Here is a 24013-nt window from a genome sequence, read left to right on the forward strand (position 1 = left end):
TCTCTCTCTTAGGAGGGCTTTGAATAATCACTGCTCACCTCCCTTTTTATTTGTAACAACTGGCTTATTAATGCAGGGCTCTTTGAAAGGCCAGCTGAAACAGGAACAAGGACAGAGGCCGTCTGGGGGCAACTGATGATAATTGGTAGGCTTAAAGCAACAGAGGAGAGGAAAAATGAATGAATGAATGAATGAGAGCGAATGAAAGCGTCCTGGGGATGCTGCAGTGGTCAGGCCTGATCGCAGTTGTTTGATTGAAGGGTTTCTGGGTAGATTTGGATGGGAGGGACAGCTGGATACGACCATTTTCTATACAGAGCACACCTCTGCTCACCCAGTTGGTTTATTTCCCTCCTTTCCTTTTATTTCTTTTACCTCTCCGCCTCATTCAGACCGCCATCTATTCCCTCTTTTTGTTTCCTTTCTGCGCCCCTTATTTATTTGACTATATTCTTTCTTAGTCTCCTGCAGTGTTACTTAGCAGGTCTTGAAAAAGTATTTTACATCATTCATATTCAACACCTTAAATCGGATTTGAAATCCAGAGTAATGTTACAGTTCTTGTGCTTCTATATATTGATAGTATTCATTTTCCTGTTTTTTTTCCCCCTTCTTTTTGAAAGTTGCCCTTAAATCTCATCCTCATCAGCCAATGAGAATCTTAAATTTTAACAGTAGACGGCCTCTTTCCCTCTTAATTGTTTTTCTGTACCCTGGCTCTCATCACACATTGGTATCGTGCCAGCTGCCTTTTCTTGAGATGTGGCCAAATTTTTTGTATTACACTTTAATCATACTTTAATCGTACTGCTCAGAGGTGATGCTGAAGAAGGGGAATGCTAATATTGTGTCAATGGTACATTTGCAGTGAAATGTAATGTACTCTCATCGCTTGTATGTGTTAATTTATTGGTAACATGCCAACCATTTTGTTTCCAGCTGGTGAAAAATTAAAACTACTACTTTTTACATTAATTAAACAATATCTTCCAGTTTTTGGCTCTATGTAAGGCAGCAATGCCAAAAATTCCAGAGTTGAGCCTTAACACTATTGGTTAATCAGTCAGTTAATTTTAAGTTTTGATATTTTTAGTGTAATTTGTTGAGAATTATGGAAACACTTAATCACAACAAACACCACATGAAATCAGTCGCAATTTCCTCTGCCTCCTCTCTGAAAGTCTAAAAGAGCAGTATGCCTTTTTTTCTATCTTAATGCTTATGGGGTGCCAACAGGAAGACAGTTAGCTCAGCTGGAAGACCGTCATTTTAAAAAGACATTGTGGTGTCTACATGAACACTTAAAGCTTATTCGGAAAACTTTCAGTGTGCTAGTAAATCAAGAAGGTATCAAGTAACCATTTTCATGAGACTACAACAAACTGACATGCCCCCCTGATGGTCATTAGACAGTATACATTTATGACCTGAGCTTGGCAACACTAAAATATTGCGCTACTGAGAAATTACATTTGGACCACATGAATTCAGAAAGATGTGAATTTGTCAAATATTTCAGTGCAATAATTTTTGTTTTATATACATTTTATTGCTTCGCATTTAGTAGTGATTTAATCTGTCTGGTATCATTCGCATGATCAGCCATTGATTTGCTTCCTTAGCTTTTAACTTAGCATTGTATTTCTGTCACTGACCTCCACCTAATTGTGATGCAGTCACCCCATATGTCAGCAGTTTAGCTCATGAATAAGACAGGAATGCCGTCTGACCTGTGGCCTTGACCGTCTATGGTAAAAACACTTATTTTGGCCATCAAAGGCATTGAGCTTCAGTAGTTAATCTGAGTGAATATCTGATTATTCATATGTGAAGCCACTAATCTAATCTAAACAAGATCTCTTGATGGTGGTTTTCAGTGTGATCTGCATGCTACTTCAGTTTTTACTGATCTCTCTTTGAACTTGTTTCAAGCTTTCCTTTGCATATGCATGCTACATCCGTCTGTATATAGTCAACGATTGGTTATTTAAAATCAAAATGTGAAATGTATTCAACTAATTACACATGGGAATCGCTCCGTTTTTGATTCCTCTTGAAGGAAATTGAAGGCTTGTATTTGTTTGAAGACTGAGATTCCCCATCACCCTTCACCAAGCAGACACACACATTTTTTGTTGAGTGTGTCCTCAGATTTGGTGACCCCTTTCTCTGCACAGGAGCACATTCTCAGGCCCCTGACAGACCATGTGAATCTGTTAGATGTGAGGGGTGATGTTCCGGGGGGGGGGAGCCCAGCTTCGGGTGAAGTGGGGATCTGTAGATATGAGGGAATCGTGGAAATAGGGGGTGGGCTCACATCAAAAGATAGACAGTTTCTCTCTCTTGCTCTTGCTCACACACACAAACACACACTACCTTGCACATAGCGCTCCATTTGTCCACGTTTTCATTCGAGTGTTTGGTTGGTGTGAAGGAGATACATCAAAGCTCATGCCTTGCTTGTCTTTTCAGTTTTAATTCACACACATACATCAAACACACACACACACACACACACACACACGCACAGTGTCCTCTCAGAGGTGTGATGTGTTGAACCAGAGCCGGGCAGATGAAAGCATGAGCCCCTTTTTGCCCTGATGTCATTTCTCTCTCTCTTGATCCATTTCTCTATGTCTCTCTCCCTCTCTCTCTCCCTGAACACTCACCCTGGGGAGGTCAAAGTGACCCTCTCTGACTACAGAGAGCTGCAGTACAATCGGTAGACCTTTGAGCTACGTTTGAATTCCCATTCATCTTTCCCTGTGTCCCTCTTTCTCTTCGTCCCAGAGAGATGCATAAAAGATCAGAGATGAGAAAAGAAAGCAGTTGTTGCTTGGTGCTGATAGCAGAGGAACAAGTTATCAGCTTAGGTATCTTCTGTATTTGTTGACGAATATTAAAGAAGTAGTGGTAGTAAGCTGTTAACATGGAGAGAAAAACAATGTGTTGGAAAATGTTTGCATGAAAGTGATTGATAGTGAGTGATTGATTTTGACTCTGTCTTCTGTGTGTTCGTTGGCTGTGATATCATCATCACCCATCAGTCTTATCCAGCTTCAGATGTCATTGCTTTTACAAAACAACAGGTTAGAATACAGCATCTGAGCCGAGCTATGTCATCAGGGCAGATGCACACAACAGTGATTTGATAGAAAAGATTAAAAAGTGTTGATACAAATAGTGGCACGACCACAGATTGTATATAATCTGTTGTAGTTTCTGGGTCTGAAAAGCAAAGTCAATGTTGAAGTGAAGGGATAAAGTTGCTTTTCACACACAATAACAAAATTAAAGAGTTTGTGTAATTTGAGTGTGTGTTTGCGTAACTGCAACCTGTTGTGCTGTTGTGAATGTCACTTACCATCACAATATGAGCACACTGTCTGGTCACTGTGGTAGTCCTGCCCAGCTCCACACCGAACACGCTGGGCTCCATCTGATCTAAACAAATTCTAGTTTGGTTTCACAAAAGGTTGTGCTTCCAATATTCATCAGACCTCTTGTCATCAGTTTGGCAAAGAGCAGTGCTTTCATGCTATTTTGTAAACAACGTTTTTTTTTTTCCTTGCGGTAATATTCAGAATAATTTAAAGCTGCGGTTAAAAGTTTGTTTGTTTGTTTTTTTACATCCAGGCCTGAACTGACACCGCAGTTAAGAGTTAAACCACATGCCCCAATTTGATAAGGTTTTACTTTTTTAGATGTTTTATTCTAGATAATGGTTGAAACTCATGACCGCAATAGTCATACATTCTGTCATTGTGCTGCATGTGTAGAAATGAATTATTCCTCTGACCTTCAGGGCCCTTGAGGACCCTTAGAGGTCTCCGGACCATCCTTTTACAACCACTGAGTTAAAGCTGAGCTAATTTTTATCCTTAGGGGAATGTAAATAATCTTATAACTTCCAGCTGTTTTTGTTGATCCTTCTTTTTAAGGTTTATTTATTATTAAGTAAAGGGTTTTATTATTTATCAAATTTTGATAACCTTTTTTTCCCTAATTTTATGGTTTTTACTTTTTATTGCCATTTTGATCTAAGTTTCTTCTTCTTAGATTATTATTTCTCATTTTATATCTTAACTCTAACCCATATACTTTATTTACAACAGTAACTCACCTAATTAGCTTAATAAAACATACCATAATAGTTATACAGTTTTATTTTATGTTTGGTTTATTTTTATCCAACCGTCTGTTTGGAGGTTGTTTTGCTGCTTGTTGAGGTTTTGGTCAGGATCAGTTCAGCATCACATTTATGTCCTTGGTGTTATTTCTTCCTCTGTAGTCCCTCATTATCTGTTTGGACTTTAATGCTTGTTTTACAGAGCGGAGCACATTACAGACTGCCCCCCGCTGTGATTCTCTTCTCATCACTCTCATGATATAGAATTTGAGGTTAATGTTGTCGTTTCCTTTTTTCAGGCTGTGCACATATATGTGTCTTTGTTCCTCTTGTCCCAGCACCAACACGCCAAATTTGAGGCCAGAGTTGGCCTGAACACCAGCCCAGCGGTCAGCTGTTTCCTCGAAGTGACACAGTGTTTCTCTGACTGTTGACCATCTCTGCTGCCTGCTGGCTCCCAACCAGTGTATTGTGGGTTGTTTTTTTTTTTTTTTCCCTTTTGAAAGTGCATCCACCCCAACAACGACACAAGGTCACTGCTGTAATTAGCCTACCCAAATCTGAGTTATGAATTCGATCATGGTGGTCTGGAGGTGGACTTGCATTCTAATTGAATGTCTCACCGGAGTAAATGCTGTTTGTGGAGATTAACCACTTTCTTTAAAGGAAATTAAAAGGACACTAAACTTAAGAACATTGTTCTTGACAAAGACAAAATGTGCAGCAGTTTAAGTTACAATTTTGACCTATAACACGAGGTTGACGTGGGATGTGACTGACAGGGGGTTACTGAATGACAGCCCTCTGGAATACAGTTATTATAAGCCAATGAGTGTGTTTGACTGTCTCTACTGATCCTCACTCTGCACACTGTAGTGGTCTCTCAGGTGTTACGTGGGCAAATTTGACATAAAGATTACAAACAGAATGCCACTGCTCACAGATAAATAATCGCACCAACTGCACACTTGACACACTGCTGAAGTATTTCTATTGTGAGTATGGAGACTATCATGACTCCACATGAGTGGGACATGAAATTACAGCAGAAAAATTATCTTAAATTCTCTGTGGTGGATGATTTAAAGTTAACAGTGCTTTTAAATATTTTTGGTTTGTTGTGTACATGTACATTAAAACCCCACCGAAACCTCAAAAGAGAAAAGCCACATTTCCAACTAGCCTGATTTTTTTTTTTTTTTTTTTTTTTGTCGTGGTTCTGAGCTACTGGTTGTGTACTTTTTAAAATATTTAATGAAGTCACATTCATTTTGTAGGATTAATTAGTCATTTTAAAATAATTGACAATATGAATGACAATTAGATATACCAATAGGTCATTCTTTTTTCTCTTTTTCTGTTGGGTCAGATCAAACAGGTTTCCAGCTCCCTGTGCTGATTAGACATCAGGTTGTTGTCTCTGATTGAAGAGTAGCTGGACTAACTTCCCTTTATCTTTCGCGGCTTGATCTTATGCTTCTTTTTTCATTCATTTCCTCCGCTGATCTCTTGATCCTTATTTTTGCTCTTTTATTTTCTATTTCCCCTTTTTCTGTCTGTCTTGTTTTGTTTCTAATGTCGAAGCACCTCTGACATACAGGCTGACACACGTCTGTCTTCCTCTGTCTTCTTCTCTGTTTCCTGTAGCTTTCCATGCCTATGTTTTTGAATTCCTAGATAAAAATCGCTACCTTTTCTTCTCTTCCTCTCTCTACCTGCTGTTTTCCTCCAGGCCCCACGTCCTCTCAGATTTTGTGGATAAGGGACACCTGTCACAGTGCAATGGCATTCCTATGCATGTGTGTGTGTGAGATCGTAGATCAGGTCTGGTTGTTTGGGTGAAGAACAAGCTTTAAAGAGTCAGTCAGACAAAGCAGACAGTGATCAGGCTGAATAGAGCAGAGGCTCTGTTTTTCTGATTTTATTAGTTCAACAAAGCACTTTGGTCTTGGGGTCTGCTGTTGTGACTACTGCAAGAACCACATGTTTGTGATCTGAGGGATTATTTCAAATGAATTTAGCAGGTAGATTCACGCAGACTTCGGCATTAGTATTAATACAGATTATACAGAAGGATGTGCCTATGCAGTGTACAGGGTAAAATCAAACAGGCTTCCTTTCAAAAAGAGAAAAATGTATATGTTATTGCTATTTTGTACACTGTAGTTTAACTTAACATGATCACCACACCACATTTTGTGGTCTAAAATATAAAGATAGAGCATTTCCTGAGACCACAAAAATACAGCGTGCGAAGACTGTATCAGAGTGTATCATTTCAGTAACCAAATATATTTGGCTACTAAAATTGGTGATAAAAGTGTTTGTAGTTGCTGCTAAAGACTGTCTTTGAAGGTTTGTTGGAAAGCCAGCTGACATAAAGGGAGACTAGATGTGACAGTTGTTAAAGTACAGTCATGATGGAGCTCACTTCAGGAAAGTCTTCATACTGTTAGTGTTGTACTTGTTTTTCCATAATAATGCGGACACTCAAACACCTGGGTGTCAATAAGTAATTGGTAGTTTTGAAAAGATGCGGAAACTGTCAGATGCTGCTCGAAACCAGTAACTGACTGAATGAATGCCAATGAGCTCCACTGATGGTTAGGACGGAGGATGGTTGGAGCATGTGTAAAAGTGCAAGGTCACACTCAGATGAGTGTGTCTGTGATTTTGATAGAAAACTCTGAACACAAAGCAAATGTGTTAAATAAAACCACACACTGAAGCAGATATATTTTGTGTATACAGCTGTTCTAAAATAAAAAAAAAAGTATTTTGATATTTCACTGCCACTCATTTGTGGTGAATGTGGAGTTTGCCGACTTCACTGTAAATTATACCCTTTATGAAAATGAAATCCTCCATCTAATCGTTGAAAAAAGACATTTTTGACTGTTTTCTGCCATGACAACATATTTCCATTGAACCTAAACTTAACTATCTTGTTTTTTCTCTCCAGACTTTTACTGAGGGGCAATAAACTGACACACATAAACACTAAGTTATTTGCTTCACAACATTTGTGTTCTGCACCAGCAGAATGTTGTCACCAAAAGCTGACTTGGGCAAAGCTTTAGAGCTAAATTAGCCAGCTGAGACCCATAAAATTGGAATAAAAAGTTCTATATAAGGATCTCTTTCTTGAAGCCATGATTTGATTATAGGCAGTGGGTCCAATTTTAAACTTGTGCCATGTTAAAAGGAGGGTTTGAACCCAACATCTGACACCTTATAAAATGTAGTTTAAGTGGTTTCCACTTTTACCTGTTGACCTTGTCCTTCTTTCAGGTTGTCAACGTCCAGTTGGTCTGTCCAGAGGAAAGGCAAAAGTCTGCTGCTACAGTGGCTGGTACTACTGCCAGAACTGCCATCAAGATAACTCCTTCCTGATACCAGCTCGCCTGCTGCACAACTGGGACACCAGCAAACACAAGGTATGAAAGCAGACACAACTATATGAAAATACCCTTATTATCAGCATATTTTTTGTGCCAATGGGCCAATGAGGCCAATCCAGCAATGGAACATAGAGCATTGCAGTAACTTAACTCAATGCTATCTACCATCATCTAAGTGCTGGCAAGTTGACTATGAAGAAACAACTCACATCCACAAATGCAGCCCCTTCTGATTTTGTCTGAATTTCTTCTAAATTCTTCAAAGGAATTCCTGGAATTTGCTTCCTTATTTGCTTAGCTTAGCACAAAGACGGGAAACAAGGAGCGTGATTACATTAGAGGTAATACGAGACCACTTCTTCAGTATTACCTCTAATGTATCCTTTGTCCTTGGTGCAATGATCCTGACTCTGATGCTCCCCTAGGTGTCTAAACAGGCCAAAGAATTCCTGGAGTTTGTGTATGAGGAGCCTCTGCTCGATGTCCAGCAGCTCAATCCTTGTCTGTATGAGCACTGTGAGCCTCTCAGCACTGTGCTGCGTCTCCGTCAGCAGCTACAGTCACTGCGGGCCTACCTGTTCAGCTGCAGAGCCACTGTGGCTGAGGACCTACGACGAAGGTGGGACACTAACACAACTGTTAGTTTATTTTCTGCGTCACTTAAAAAAGAAACTTCTGCCTTTTGGGTACTGCTTCCCTTTATTATTATTATTATTATTTTATTTTTATTTTTTTTACGTCTACTTGTGCATCATACATTTATTTATTTATTTATTTATTGATGTATTTATTTCATGTTTGACATGAACAGCCTGTGTCATCAGTTACACTGACAGATGAACTTAAATATTTGTTTTATACCTCTGTTGATGAGCAGGCATTTAATTTTACAGGCTGTTAACATTTCCTCGTATGATAAGTGCATGTGTGTGTATCACCATAACTTTTATCTGCTCACATTCCTGCACACATAAAAGATTCTGGTGTGTATATGCTCATATATGTGACGGTTTGGGGGGGGGGGGGGGGGGACTGTTTATCAGACTGGGGTCCCACTCTGAAAGCCTTGCCTGTGAGCTGATGGATGCTCCTTGCCCTGGGCCAGGTCACTAATACACTCTGAATCCTCCACCTCTAACAAATTTTCTGCTGTGGTAATTTAGAAGAAAAATGCCTCTTCTCACTTACTGTTTTTCAGTTGTTTGCGGTGTGGATATGTCTTTAATTCATTCCCAGCTATGATGGTAAGATGTTGATGTAGATTTGACAAAGAAAATATACAGAAGAGACAAAATACCAAGGTCTGAAGATGTCAGATAATAGTCATGCTAGTATTAGCATGGCTTAGGCAGGTCCTGGTGTAGTCGTGGAATACGCTTCACAAGGTAAATAAGTCTACAGTGTGATTCAGACCCAGGTCTTATCACCCACCACTGTCAGCTTTTGAACAGAAAAAGAGAATCAGCACAAAAAAAGGCTCAAATAATCCAAATGAAATTACATAAATGAAGGACATTCGTGAATGAATCTTCATTGAGAGTTTTAATGTCTCACAAAATTTTCCCCTCACTTGGCTTGTCTTAAACTTAACCAATATTAACTGTCTGCTCTTGCAAAGCAAAGCAGAGCAGCATCATGGCGTTCTGTGTTTACTTCTGTCCCATTAGCTCATGCTGGCTAGTGCCCCGCCACTTCCAAACACTGCAGGATTGATGACAGAGATGTCTCTTGCATGCAGGCGGAGAGCTGTGGATGCTTGATCACACAGAACCATGTTAGACACTATAGGCTGTAAGTTAGGCAGAGCTTTGTTTATGGCCCTGTGCAGCAGTTCTCAAACACTTATCAGAGGTTTATGTCTCCGAAAACACAATGATAACGTGTTGCAAAAGATCTTTGTGACGTTCTTCAGATTAAAAGCTGTTTTCTGTTATTTTATGGTGTTCGGTGAAGGTGTTTGTAGTGGACAGGGCTGCCCTGATAACCATATCCTTATGACTGAAACTCTGCTGCAATCTAACACATAGATGTGTTTGAATAGGTGGAAGAACTAGATTTTCATTTGCTTGGACGGTACATAATGTTTACGATAATAACAGTGATAACAGATTTTATGTTATAAATTGGTAGTAACCTGAACAATTGGTTTGTGATTTCTCACAGGGGCAGAGAAAAGCTCCTTTGTCTGTCCAGCAGCCATGAATTATCTTTGTCTGAAATCACTGCCAGCCATTGTGGGCAGATTTCAGCTCTAGTCTGATAGCTAATCAAGCTGAAGCTGAAGCATTTTGCCAGAACAGGCTATAAAAATGAATCCTATGTAGTCACTTAATGGCCAAACACATACCATGCTATCAATGCCAGCTGATTTTCTGGGTTTCTTTTTCTCCTTCTATCACGTTTACTTGGAGAAGTTACTCTTGTACTTTTACTGAAATTGGATGAAGACTGGATGCATCTCATTCACAAGGACAGTTCGATTGCATCTGGGTGCAGATAAATGATTACGATGCACTATAGAGGTCTTAAGTCTTAAGGGTCTTTGCTATAGTGCCTCCTGAAGAGCCCCAGATGGTTGCTTGTGGTTTTTAGGAGGTTATGTTTTAATAGTAGGGGTGAGAATAAAAGAAGAAGAAATTATAGGAGTTAGTGGCCACTAGTTACTAATAATGTTAGTAAGAAATTTTATATCACCTAAAGTGCAAGGAACTACAACACTTGCTGCCAAAAAGTCTTATTTACACTTTTATGATACTGTGTCAGCACAAATTGAATGTTATAAGTTTGATAAAGATAAGATTTATTGCAGAGATTTTATTTTGATTTGCATTAGATTGTAATGTGTTTGTCCATCCCGTGCACAAACACATTTGTTGGACTTCCTTTATCAATTGGTTCACACACATTAACACATACATACAGGTTAAACCCTCCTTCAGTAAATGATCACAATCTCCAAGTGATAATGGAAATTTTAATGAAAGGTGTGGAAGGAGCACTGAGGCTAGTGAAGGAAAAAATTGAAATAAATACTGTCGTCTTACATAAATATTGTCAGTTGTTGGTATGTGTGTCTTCTGTCTGTAATCTAATCCCAAATCGTGTTAGTTCTTAAGTGCTTTTATCAAGTTCAGCACACACTTTATAGGTGTGTTCATCTGGGTACCCACAACACAGTCAACAAGGGGACTGTGTGTGTGTGTGTGTGTGTGTGTTTGATTATTGGAGCCAAATGTGTGTTGTCCTATGAATGCTGATCTGGTATCCATTGGTAACCTGCCAAACAAAGCAGTTTATCAGCGGCGCTTATCACCATGAGGTGTCCGGATCACAGACGTACACGTACACACATGAATATGAACACATACTTGTGATTTGGTGACACTCGTCACAGCTTAGACGGGATTTAGCGTGGTGCCATTCATCTTACAGTGGTCTGAGAGGAGCGCACACACACAGAGTCCCCCTGTCTCTTTTTTGTCATCTAACGTGAGAAGATGGAAAATTACTGACTCCAGATTAATGCTAAGACTGGTTGGCGGTTAAATATTTAATCAGTGTAAATTTCAATATAATTTTTAAGATTGAACTTGAACTGATGGCAGCATATATACCACAGGGAATATACTAGTGATGTTTCTCAGTTTGATGAAAAATGGAGATTGATGTACCTGAGATCTGCCTTTCAGAAAATTATGCATAAAAGTTTTTCCTTTTCCCCCCCCACATAGGATCTTCCCCAGGGAGTACCTGCTTCAACATATTCACCTTTACTCCATGGCAGACCTGCAGCAGGTACACAAACACACATGCACACCCTATTTTACTTGCATGCAATTAGCGCACGCATCAACTTATTCTGGTTTGAAACCTTTGGTTTCACTTGAAATAGTCAGTGATTTCAAAATGTGTGGTCTGGATCTGGATCTTAGCTTTGACCAAAAAGTAGAAATACCATGTTTTCCCTTCCTTCCTTCCCTTGTTATTTACTTATAAATCTCAAAGAAACGTTGGGTTCAACCCCAAACGTAATTTCTCTACTCCCCAGTGTCCATGTCCAGAGGTGGAAAATAACATCAACATTAGCTCACCTCTATCGTGTCCTTTCTCCTACAACACTTTCACCTTCTGATAGCGACTCATGGAGCCTCTAATCTGCCTTTAAGAGGCAGCTCTGCTTTACCACTTGTCTTGTAAAAACAAAGATGGCTGAAGTGCTTGCTGTCTAACATTCTCCACCACTCCATGCCTTCCCAGCAAGAAACTTTTGGCTGCATGGAAAACTTACAAATTGTTCATAGGAACTTTGAAAGATTTTATGTCAGAAGTACATAGAATGATTCTTATTTTATCCTAACAAACACAACTTCTACTTTGTTTTGTTTTTGGGTTTTTTTTTTTGTGTGTGTCCATGTCATGGCAGTGATCAGGCGGTTAATACTCCTAATAGTCACTGTAATAATAACTGTAATAGTCCTATTTAAAATGGGGTTGGCTCCTTCATGTGTCCTGATCCAGGAGAACAATGGCCTCAGCGGAGAGAATTCAGAACCGGCCTTGAGGAAACCTCTTACTTTGTTTCGTCTGCTATTTTTCAATATCAATAGACTGTGCTGTGTTTTAGCATTTATTTAATTAGAAGATTTTTTTGATCAAAACCATAATATCTCTATGTGTGCTGGCTTCGCTGCTCACCTCTTCGTCACGTGGAGAACTGATTTAGCAGAGTTGTAATCTCTTCAACTTCATGTAAAAAAGAGGAGTTGTTTAGTTTTTTTTTTTTTTTAAGTAGAGATCGTAAAAAAGGAAACACAACGTGGCCTTTCAGCAGTTCAGTATCTTGTCGTTGAACTGAGTTGAGTTGGGGAGGGATGTCAGAGGAAAGTGACCACAAATGACTGAAAAGTTCTTTTGTTTGTCATTATGTTCATTATGTTGTACCCTGCCACTTTTTTTTCCCTCTCTCTCACTCAGAGCTTGGCCACAGACTCTCACGGTGAAAGAGATTGGACGCCCCCCTCCCTTCTCCACTCCTCCCCCACTCCCACTCTGTGTGTCTCTGCTTCACTAATTGGTCACATTCAAAATCAACAGGCAGGAAAACAAAGCGTGACATCCCTCCATTTTTCCCAACATCCCCTTGGCCTCACACACACTTGGCACACATGTGTTTTATGTGTGTCTGCGTGTGTGTTCTTGTGTTCTTCAACTCCTTTCCTCGCTAAACTCTGTCGTTTCACTCGTGAACTTCAAACTAGTGATTTAGTGCTAATTTCAACAATAGGGGTTTTTAGTGGAGCCTGCTCAGCTCCCTCCAACCTTTTCCTCCCCCTCTAACCTTACCATCTCGCCCCCCTCTTGGAGATTCTGGAGCACTCTGTCTCTTAATTGGTTTTCCATATTAACAAGCTTTCTTTTGATTCACCTCCTGAATAAAATGACGCTCTTAATCAAGATGGCTTTTTTTGTTCCAGCCCAGAGGTCAGTGAAGGGTAAACTCTCCCGGCTAAACCCTGGACAACACTAGTCTATTCACCTCCTGACAAATAGCCTCCACCCATATCCCCTATTAGGATCCCGTTCATTTTGGAGAAACCATATGTGTTTGTTTAAGGACACTCTGCCCTTTTCCTCAGCTGGTTTTAAGAATTGTTTCTAGGGTTTTCTGTGAAAACTGTAGTAGTATGGAACTAGGTGTGTGTGCGTGTGCGTGCGTGTGAGAGAGAGACACTCTGGCATTCCCTCTATGCCAGGCATGCCTCTCCACTCACACAGGCTTCTGAAGTAAATGTTAAATGTTCTCGAGAGACTTCTATTTTCTCTGTACAGCATTCAGTTTACGTGGAGCTTCTTCTTCTTCTCAAATGCACAAATTTTTAAATTGCATTACACGTGTACAAGTGTAACGTAAAGTAGAATATGGGGAAACAAACAGCGTCCAAAAAATAGAAAGAAAAAAAAAAAGCACATCAGAATTTCCTTTTACTTTAAATACAATCCTAAATCTGAACCAAAAATCCAAAGTAAGTGTGGTAGGCTTGGTCTTTTTAATGGATTTCTAGTGTCTTCAGACTTTTACTGAATTTCTCAGACTGTTCAGTGGAGAAGTTGAAGATACAGTAAATACAGTAATGTGTAATTATAGACAGCAGTGCTGTCAAGTGAACGTGCTTTGATTTGTCAGTTAACTTCATTCAAAGTGAAAGAAGCATAAAAATCGTAAACGTTTATTTTATCATTGTGCTGAATTGAATGTTGTGGCTGTTCATAGTGAAACTTGAATAAAATACAGCTGCAAATATCTAATTCAGAAATGAATTCACACTTCATCTGGAGTTTGGAAATAACTTTTATTTTATTTGAGGCTTGTTTCTGAAAAGATAGCTGACAATGCCAGGAAAAGAGAACCTCTCTCTTCCATACATTCATTCATCTGATAGAGTCGTAAAGAATTTTGGGAACTCCATCCTGCAAACACTGATGACCAACATACGTCAAGTCAAGTCTTATATTTGTGTATGAGGAGAGAGTGTTATCCAAACAGAGCTCACCCTGGATTTTCCAGCCATGCTTTTGTGTATGTGTGTGAGAGACAGAGAGAGAGAGGAAGGCAGGCGAGCGGCTGTTTAACAGCAGTTTTAGGGGATTAGGAGGTTTTGGAGCACAAAGACTCGGCATGGAGCAGAGAAAGAGGCTGAACTGGAGGGGGAGGAGTTTAAGAGGATGGATGTTGGGTGAGGAGGTGAAGTGTGCTGGGGGCATTAGGAGGGAAAGAGTGTGAAGGGTTTGTCCTGTTAGTTTCTCATCATATTCTGATCACAGTCCGTTGAAGGTGGAAGGTGGTTACATTACCTCCTGTGCAGGAAAAAGGGGGTAAATAAAATTTAGTGTAATAGTTTTCTCATCCTATTTATTATCTCAAAAGTCCTCGCATTTATTAAACATCATCATATTTTGGCAGTTGTGAGGACAGAAGAGAGTCTGAGAGAACGGGCTGCTGGTTGACCCACACTCTCACAGCTGCCATCAATATTTGGCTTCATTCATGTCTCCGCTGGTCGTGTGCAACAAAGTGTTGAAGATGGAAGCTCTGGTCTGAATGATTATCCCAATGTAAGCAGTAACAGCAGAGGAATGAGTATTTTGAGAAAATTAAGGAAAAGATTTGTGTATTTATATGAGAAAAAAGGGTTCAGTTTTTTTTTTTTCATCTGATTTATCATGCAAAATTGTGTGCAGTCTTCCAAACACTTACAAGAAGCCAGGTTTGATTTACTTGTTTTTTTTTTTATATATATATATATATATCGCCTTCTCCCTCTTTTCATCTGTCCATTTACTTCTGTCATGCTACATCCATCTTTCTGTTCCTCCCTCCGTCTTTCCCGGTGTCCCTCCAGAGTACCAGTCAACTACCAGAGCTGTGGTGCCAGTCGTTTGATTCCGCCCAGTCCAATTATAGAGGGCCTTAATTACTGAGGCTGTCGGCCTCAGTCAGGAGAGCCATTCGTCATCTGGACTGGGCTGGACCGGACTGAGCAGGTCTGCGTAGACTTGGCATGGGTTGCGTTGGGCGCTGATAGACACATATGCTGTATCTGCCTCTCTCACTTTCTAATATCTGCCCAACTGCCTGTCTGACATTTGTTTATTCTCCTTCATTACAAAGATCAATAAATTAGCGACAGTTTAGAAATACATTTTCTATGTCTGTGATGACCCCAGCAACGTGGTTTTTTTTGTTTGTTTTTTTGGCCAGACCACAACTAACAGACTAGCTCCCAGATTCCATATTGGCCACGTCTCTGTCAGAATGATTTGCTGTGAACAGTTTCTATTACATCATCCAGGTGAGGGATTTCTAGGCAGTGCTGCCAATTTTGCATGTTTTTTGCGAGATTTATTGATTTGTCAGAGCCCAGCATGCACACAGACAAACAACACGCTCTGTACAACCTGAAGTGTGTGCTAATAAAGACACAGACGGTGGATGAAAATTACATGAATTTTTGATGGCCCACAAACTCATCAATACAGCAGGATTTCTCCCAGTCTGACTCTGATTGACTGTTAATGCGTTTGTGTCTGAGTGAGAGACAGAGAGAGATAGCAGGGTGGGCAGGGGCTGAGTGAATCAAGGCTCTGCTAACAGCTCTTCCATCAGAATTATTTATTTGAAGGTATATGTGTGTACATATATATACACCTTACATAAAATGACTAATTGAAACACTTAATAAATCCAGTTTTTTGAGATATTTGCCTCATGTTGGTCTGAGACTTGATAACATGTATTGAACATAAAAACTTCAGTTGAGGTTGTTCATCTCAGTTTAACGTGCAGCAGTCTGTGATTTACTGTAAACAGGAGCAGTATATTTCAGCGCACTGTGCTTCCTCTGTGTGTGTGCGTGTGTGCGTGCAGTTCCTTCCTCCTCTTCTGCCCTTGTCCTCGTTGTCTAACAAACAGCATGAAGGAGGTTATAATTGGGAGGTCCAGAGCTCTGCCAGGTGGAACCACTTGTATCTGAATACAGGCTCTCGCTCTCTTTCAAGATCTCTCTTGGATATTGTCTTTCTACCACTCTTTCTCTTACTTTTGCTGTTTTTCTCTTACATTCTTCCTGCCTGTCTTACATACCCTCTCTCATTGCACTTACAGCTATGACTGCAGTATTAACATGATAGGGAAAAGCTATATTTAGTTTTTATTTGTGAAAGTTTGTGTGCAGCTTTTTGATCAGACTGTTTCTCTGTGACTCACCCAGTGAACCCCCCCCCCCCCACACACACACACACACACCCTTCGTTCTTTAAGGAATTTGCCAAGCATTGCCATTAAAAGGCGTTCACCCCATTTACTGTCTTCCTTCTTCCTTCTTTTCTTCAGTTTCCTCTCCTGTTTTGTCAACTTTTCTTCAAACCAAAGAGGAAATTATACCACTTTCATTTGGTAATTTTAAAGCCATTCTTTAAATTAAGGGGTGGGAGACGTACTCTGTCTTCAGTGTTACATGAATCTGGGTATTTGGGTATTAAGTGTATTAGAAGTATTAGAATGAAAAAATATATTCCAAAGTAAAAGGACTTCTCGTGCAGAGCTGCTCATTTCAGATTAATCTGGATCATAATTATTGATGTACTAAAGTCTACATTTCTGTAATGTTGCAGCTGTTAAAGTTTGAAAGAGTAAAGATTTAATTTACTGGCACTTTGTGGATTTCCTATTCCGGGTATGTACAGGTTTTGGGTTACCATATCATATCAAGCTATAATAATACTTTATAATAGTTTTTATATGATCTGAAACTGTAATTTATAATGTTACAATGCTTGCCTTTGACATTTCGTGTGGTAAAAATATAACATTACTCAGGATTATACAGAAAGCGCTGTATTAAATCTATTCAGTTTCTTTTCAACTCAAAATTTTGTGACCAGCATTTTTGACTGATCTCAGAACAATTGTTTTCCGATGTCTGTCCTTTTTATCCTTATCCCTTATATCTTCTCAGTACAGAGAAACTTATTCCTTCAAAGTTCTTTGAAAGCTTTTTAATTTTCCTTCATACCGCCTCCCAACTGCTGAGTGGTGTGCCACAAGGTTATGTTCCTGGTCCTGTCATATTTGCCTTGTGTATGTTTCTGCTTTGGCTTTGCCAAATGATAATTTTGTACAAAATATTGCAGTTCCTTACTTGTGTGAGCCCCTGTCTGTGGTGTCTCAGGCTGAGATGGGATGGATGTTGGATGTTCCTGTTTTCCTTCCATACCATCCAAACTCTCACAGCAAACATCCCTGAAATGTGTAACTCTTAGTCCAGGCTTTGTCTTCTCAACTCTTGATCTGAACTTCTACGGTCCCCATTGATTCAAGATAAATGTGATGACTTTAAGGACCTTTCAGGTCATGGGCCAACCTAGATTCAAGATATACAGCAATGTCATGTCAGTAGCAAGATCTGAGGACAGGGGGTTTGTTCAGAGGACAGTATTTATAGTAAGAAGGGCTAATACCTGAATGATATTTTGTTAAATATCATTTACATTTAAATCTCACTGAATCTTTGACTCGTCCATGTGATTTTACCATGTTTAGTTTTCTCATAGTGATTAACTTTGATGAAATCTGCTGGTTATGTATAAGAAAAAGGGGAAAATGTTGCTGCTATGAGAACTTTTCAGAGCTGGCACAGTAAGTGTGTTATTCCAGTTCATGAGGACATCTCTCACAGACAGATGCCTAAGTTGTGTTTTTAGTTGTAAGTTGATGTTGACCATGTTTTCTCTTCCTGCTGATTTCTTTCCCCTTCTTCTTAAACCCTGCTGACGTGTCCCCCACCGTCCTTACCGTCCAGGTCATTGATGGAAAATTGGCTCCCTTCTTGTCCAAGGTGATCAAGTTTGCCAGCTCACATGTTTTCAGCTGCAGTTTGTGTCGAGAGAAAGGCTTCATCTGTGAGCTGTGCCACAACGGACAGGTCATCTACCCCTTCCAGGAGAGCGCCACCAAGAGGTACAGACCCACAGATAAGCTTCATAATGCCACCTGAACAGATCATTTTTTAAACGTAATTTTCTTTGCATTGAGTTCTACAGCTCAAACTGTTGTAGTGGTGTGTTGAGATTAGAAATGTACTCAATGTACTCAACTTAAAACCAAAACTATTTGCATGGAAAGAAAACTAGACATGATTTACTGATGTTGCTGAACTGACCCTTTAAGGTTTAGTGAATGTGTGAATTTAGCTGATGAGGATCCTCAAGAATAGAAGCACAACAGCAACATTATTGAGTCTGTAGCTTGTTAGTCACACTTGCTGGCAAGAGAAAGATTTGTAGGTGTGTGTGTGCACGCGCATTCGTGTGTATTGGGTGTAAGGATTTTCACAACATGAGCTGTTAACACAGTCCAGAGCTTTGTCCTCACCTCTGACACTCAGAGTGATGGACAGCAGAGTGATAAGAGTCGATTGAGACCGATTCCTAGAATGCTGATCTGTGGAGGGAAACACTTTCACCCGGTCTGCTCTGTAAAAATTGACACACCTTCCTGGTTGAGTTGTGTTTTATGGTTTGTGAAGGATAGATGGGGGGTGAGGGGAACAAAGGCATATGAGAGAGATTAAATGAAACAACAGATAAAGCAGATGAAACAAGGAAAAACTGGTGAACTGTACAACAGAAATATGTGTGAGTTGCAGGAAGTTATTCCAGTCAGATAAGATAAAGTGTTGAGTAATTATTGATAGCAGCTGCATCTACTATACAAACTGGAACGGCACAGCTCGGATTCATTCAGATAATGATGGGACAAGAAATGAGAGATAAACAGGAATGTTGTGTTCATCATATTAGGTGTTTTGTCCATCTCTTTGCCCCCCAACCAGGTTAGCAGTGGGGATCTGGTAGAACAGTGATCTACAACACTGAGTTTAGGGGTAAATCAGAGAGAGAGGGTGCAGATTTTTGTAATCATTCCTCAGGACAGCTGTCCTACTTATTGCACACAATTACAGCAAGTAAGTCTGAACAGGAGGAATTGGAAGTAAACGGTGGTGCAGACATCAACAATGCAAGTTGAGAAATAAGTTCATTTTGTGTCCTGAAGAAGCTGCTGGCTTCTTACCAAGCTGTCTGCCTGCTTGTGTTTCTTGGCTGTTTGCGGTACTTTTTTAGTTATGCTGTCACAACTCCAGCTCACAGGTGTTAACTTGATGAATGCAGTGTTATTGCCACTCACAGAAGTGATGGCCAAACTGCCAAAAGCGTTGACAACCTGCTCATCAACCAGAGAACGCTGCTGTTTTTGGAGCTGATACATTAAACAGCCCTAAGCTCTACAAACCCTCTCCTCATGCTTGTGCAAATTTTTAGACAACAGTGTAAACAAAAGAAGAAATAGATTAGAGTTTGTCAGTGTCAGAACAGGTTTTGGACAGCTTGTAAACTGTGGTGAAATGTGCTGACGTGTGGAATCATTTTAGTAAGACATCTTTATAGCTGCTGAACGACAAGATTGATGCAGTTCTCATATTTATCTGACATGAAACTGGTTAGAATATCTTAGCAGAAATAGTTGAAACTGTAATAAAATCCACCAATCAGCGACTGTAAAGGTAAAATGAGTTAAACTCTTGCCTCACCATGTCGTGGCTCTCCCCGGTGTTCATTGTGCTGTATTATTTCTCTGCAGGTCACTGTGCTAAGCTAATTAGCTAACTCACTCAAAAAAGATGCTGGATATATATTCCTCATAATTGCTGTTTTAAACTTTAAAGTAAATGGATTTTACCGGAAGCTGCAGCTCCTTCCCAATAAATGAACTGAGAAAGTTGATGAGCCGCTGCAGTCAAGCAACTAACTAACCGGCCTTCGTTTTCTTAGTTTTCAGAAAGAAATGTGTCAATCACTTACTCTGGATTTAATGAAATTTCAGAACAGTTCTTTTACGTTATTTCCTCCAATTATTTTGAGTTTTGTCGTCATCTTTGTGATGTTTAGTTACTATAGCTACAAATTTCATGGAAAGGGTTCAGTAAATCAGTAAATCCAGGTCACCTCTGTCGTTCTAAGTTCCTGCTTCTCAGCAGTTTGTAGATTAATTAAATCCACAATGAAATGGCATGAAAAGTTCTTCAAAGGAACACAAACAATATGTGACGTGAGAATTTTTTCAACAGATCCAATGCTGAGGTGTTAGTAAGACACACTGTGTTGTGTGTCTACAGGTGCGACGGTTGCGGTGCTGTTTTCCACGCTGAGTGTCGTCAGAAGGCTCAGCCGTGTCCTCGCTGCGTTCGCCGGGAGCTGCACCACAAGAGGCCGTCTTCCTTCTGGTCACCTGATGATGACAGCCCTGGCTGTTTTCACCTGCCCTACCAAGACACCTGAGATGTCGCACAACCACGCACGCGCAGAGGCACACAGACGAAGCAACAATCATGGCGCTCCCAGGCCACGATATGGGACAAAGTGCCTGTTTCTCCGCTGTTTTGTGCATTTCCAGGACAAAGTCGGCGAAGGACGAGCTCAGAGAAGCCGACGCATCGTCAGGTTTGTGTTTCTCTGTGTATACCTGCTAACACAAAGCTGAGCTGAGCCCCATTTGTGCTTCTGTGTAGAGCAGGGAAATAACCCGCTGAGGAACTGCTGCACCAGGCTTTACAGACTCAGCTACTTGTATTTTGTAGTAAAACATCACCACACATATCAAAGTCATCCTCTGCCACTTTCACCACTTCACTTCCTTCACTCACATCTCAGACCGGAAGCCAAGCAGGAAAAATCACAGCTGGTGGTTCATCGAGCCAACGTCTTCCACCTGCCCTCAAAGCTGAAATCTGACATCCTTTATCAAAAAGGTAAAATATTTTCCAGCTTGTCAAATGTGAAAAGGTCGGTCAAACACAACCAGCCGATGTGATCCACCATCGACCTCTGGCAACATGTGATCAATGTTTTATGCCTGGGGGATCATTTGATAGAAAAGGAAAGTTCTATTAGTTGTTCATGTTTGCTTCTCCTCAAACTCGGACACAGTAAAATGTTTGAATCCTCACCAGTTTTTATCAGCAGAAACAAATATTAAAGGGCGAATTATGTGAATACCGAGTTAAAACAAGAAAAGTTACAAACCTCAGTTTGATTTGACTGCAGAAATCCACAACGTTACAAATGATCCAAGTCTTCAATCACAGTAAAATCTTTTCATCGAAATATTTAAATAATATCAGGTTAGAGACTCAGAAATATCAGTTATTAGTCATTCCAGAATGACAAAATTAGTGCTTTACCTCTTCAGGTACAACTTCATCCCGTGAAGACTGAAACTGAAGCACTCAGATTTTACCACTTGCATCAGCTAACATTCAACAGATTTGTCTATGGAACTATGAGTGTTTGGAGAAAATGAGTAAACAAAGAAAGTGGATCATGCTGCTACGACAGTTTCATAATCTTCACGGGAAGATATGTTTTTGTTTGGAGGATGAAGACTAAGAGACTAAATCCAAACTGACCACGGCTGCAAACATTTTACAGTCCAATTCAAGGCAGATTGATTTTAGGATGTTTTATTAAACAACAATAATAATTTAAATGAGAAAAATAGTTTCACATGATAGCTGTGATTGAAGTGTGGCAATCCCTCTGTCCTTTCTCTAATTCTCTTTTTCCCTGTAGACGTGGAATGAAAGATGTTTAACGTGCTCATTTTCCCCTTTTCTTTATGTAAAATGTAGACAGACTTATTTAAGAAGGACTCTGTCTCAGCGTCAGAGCACATTTTCTTCCCTCTATCAGTGTAACTGTAAAATATCACGGGCAATAATATACTAACTTATCTTTCATTGTTGCCTTTTCCCTCCTCTCTTCCCTCGTGGTTCTACTTCCTGTTGTGCTTTATTCATGCAGATTCTATCAAACATGATAGCAGCTTTAGCTTTTAGTATCTCTATGCAACCTGGATGGCCTTTATAAGTCACTGCTTTCACATGTAAAGGTCTCGAAACACGATTCTTCACATTTCTTTCTTTTCATTTTGCAGCAGCAGCTGAGTTTCCATCCAATTCCTCCAGAGACATGTTGGGAGTTTTTAGTAAAATTTACACATGTATGCTGTTTGAACATGAAGATTAAATCCAGTCTGGTCCAAAACTTAATCAACAATCAATGTTAAGTCTATATATATTTTATTATTATTACTTTACAATTTATACTGATGTGTTTTGGCTTCAATCCAAAATGAAAAACTTCCCCTGGAGCTGCACACCCTGATGTTGTCACGCTGTTTGTTGGAATTGTAATAAATTTAACACACCTGTAATATTTAGGATGGAAATGTAGCTGCTGCCTCTCCGACCAGTTTTGCTTTCTGATGAACTGATCCCACATTATTCTCAGTAGTATTTCTTTGCTGTTCAGTGTACTCTGAGGCTCATTCTCCTTTCTTTCATCTTTTTGAGCAATAAGGACATTAACCTTTAAGGGAATTTATGTGTGAATAAGCCGTTGCAATCAGTACTTGACCGTCAGAACCCTCGTTACGGGTTTCTTCGGAAATATGTATTTTTGTGAAGGACAGAGATCGGACTGACAGTTATTCATGTTTATGAAGCATGCAGGAAGCTGCAGACTGGAACTAAATAAGCCAGTATTTAGAAATATGGCAGGAAAAGTGCACTGAAGTCCAGCTGAATTTTGTTCTTTAGTTCTCTTTGTTTTGAGGGGAAACCTGCAGCCATGTCAGGTGCTATTAGAAGTGGCGCTTTTAAATTATTGTTGACTGATTGTGCCTGCTGCATAAAAAAGCTTGTGAAAACCTTCGTTTAGGTATTTTGGAGTTTTCTTTCTTTTTTTTTTTTTTTTCTTGTTATAATTTATGAAGTTTGACAGCTGTCAGGAATTTGTTTTCATTTTTCTATTTGTGCACACAGATGAGAGTTCAGCACTGTGCATCAACTTGCATGCCGACATGAACTTTGATTGTCGAAAAACTAAAAAAATCCAACAATAACCAAACCTTAACCTGAGCCAGTCATACAGCTTTTCACAACAAAAGCCCATGCAGCAGCATCCCGATCTCAGATGACTGCAAATTAATATAATACCTCTTTAAAAATATGTTTCACTGATTTAAAACGTTATTTAACTGGCAAATCTGAAACTGTTTAATCTCCTTACTTTAAAAAGTGTTTTTGTTATTTCATGCTCATTGGTGTGAACACTGGTGCTTTTTAGGGAGCATGAGGGACTAATTTGTGTGCACAAATGACCAAAAACGGATTAACCGAATTGTGAAATTTGCCTTTATGTAGCTACAGCAACTTAACTGATCACTTTACTGATCATATTGATTTCTTTGTTCGTTTCCTGCAGTATTTCTGTTTGTACAGTTTCAGTTTTGTGCAACTTGCAAGCGCAAGTTTGTGTTTAGTTATTTTATGTCTTTTGCGTTAATGTGAAAATTGTATGTAATGTAGAATATGTTTTGTTTTGTTTTTTTCGGGTAAATTCAGAGTTAATTTTCCTGTAATTCCATGAGAAGTCCTGCTCTTTATACACGAAACATAAATTATATGTTGAAATGTTCCGGTCAGTTTTTGACAAAAGAGAAACTTACATCATTGTTTACAGATAGTTTGTGTACAGGAGATGAAATGTTCTTCATGTTGCAGGAATATATTTTACAGTATTTAAGCAGAGTAATTCTACTGAAGATCTTCTCTTATTTGCACTTTTTTGTTTTTTTGTTGATTTTTTTTTTTTTTTTTTTTTTTTTTAATCAGCCTTTGACATGTCTGGTTTTGTTTGTTTGTTTAAATTTGTCTGCTCGCCACTGATGCCAATAAAGCCAAACTTCGTAAAAGAGAGATAGCGTTTGATGGTTTGTTTCGATTTTTCTGCATGTTTATTTAAGTTAAATAAGTTCTGAAGCAAAACACGCTCACTGGTGTTTGTTGGCTTCATTTGTGCTTACAGT

At 39.5% G+C, this 24013-nt stretch overlaps 1 protein-coding gene across 5 annotated transcripts in view; it reads left to right on the forward strand.

Annotated features, from left to right (window-relative positions):
• The window catches only part of plekhm3 (pleckstrin homology domain containing, family M, member 3), a 35584-nt gene extending 11781 nt beyond the window's left edge, over positions 1-23803 (forward strand). For 3 of the 5 annotated variants that reach the window (XM_029529842.1, XM_029529843.1, XM_029529844.1), the window contains exons 4-8: positions 7421-7566; positions 7956-8149; positions 11262-11325; positions 17889-18046; positions 20262-23803. In XM_029529842.1, the coding sequence (XP_029385702.1) occupies positions 7421-7566; positions 7956-8149; positions 11262-11325; positions 17889-18046; positions 20262-20424 (725 nt within the window). In that variant the 3' untranslated portion in view covers positions 20425-23803. The remainder of the gene's footprint in view (positions 1-7420; positions 7567-7955; positions 8150-11261; positions 11326-17888; positions 18047-20261) is intronic. The other 2 variants (XR_003842339.1, XR_003842340.1) reach the window with 2 other exon arrangements.
• The last annotated feature ends 210 nt before the right edge of the window (positions 23804-24013 follow it).

Source organism: Echeneis naucrates, chromosome 21 (assembly GCF_900963305.1).
Source record: "Echeneis naucrates chromosome 21, fEcheNa1.1, whole genome shotgun sequence".
Taxonomy (NCBI): Eukaryota; Metazoa; Chordata; class Actinopteri; order Carangiformes; family Echeneidae; genus Echeneis; species Echeneis naucrates.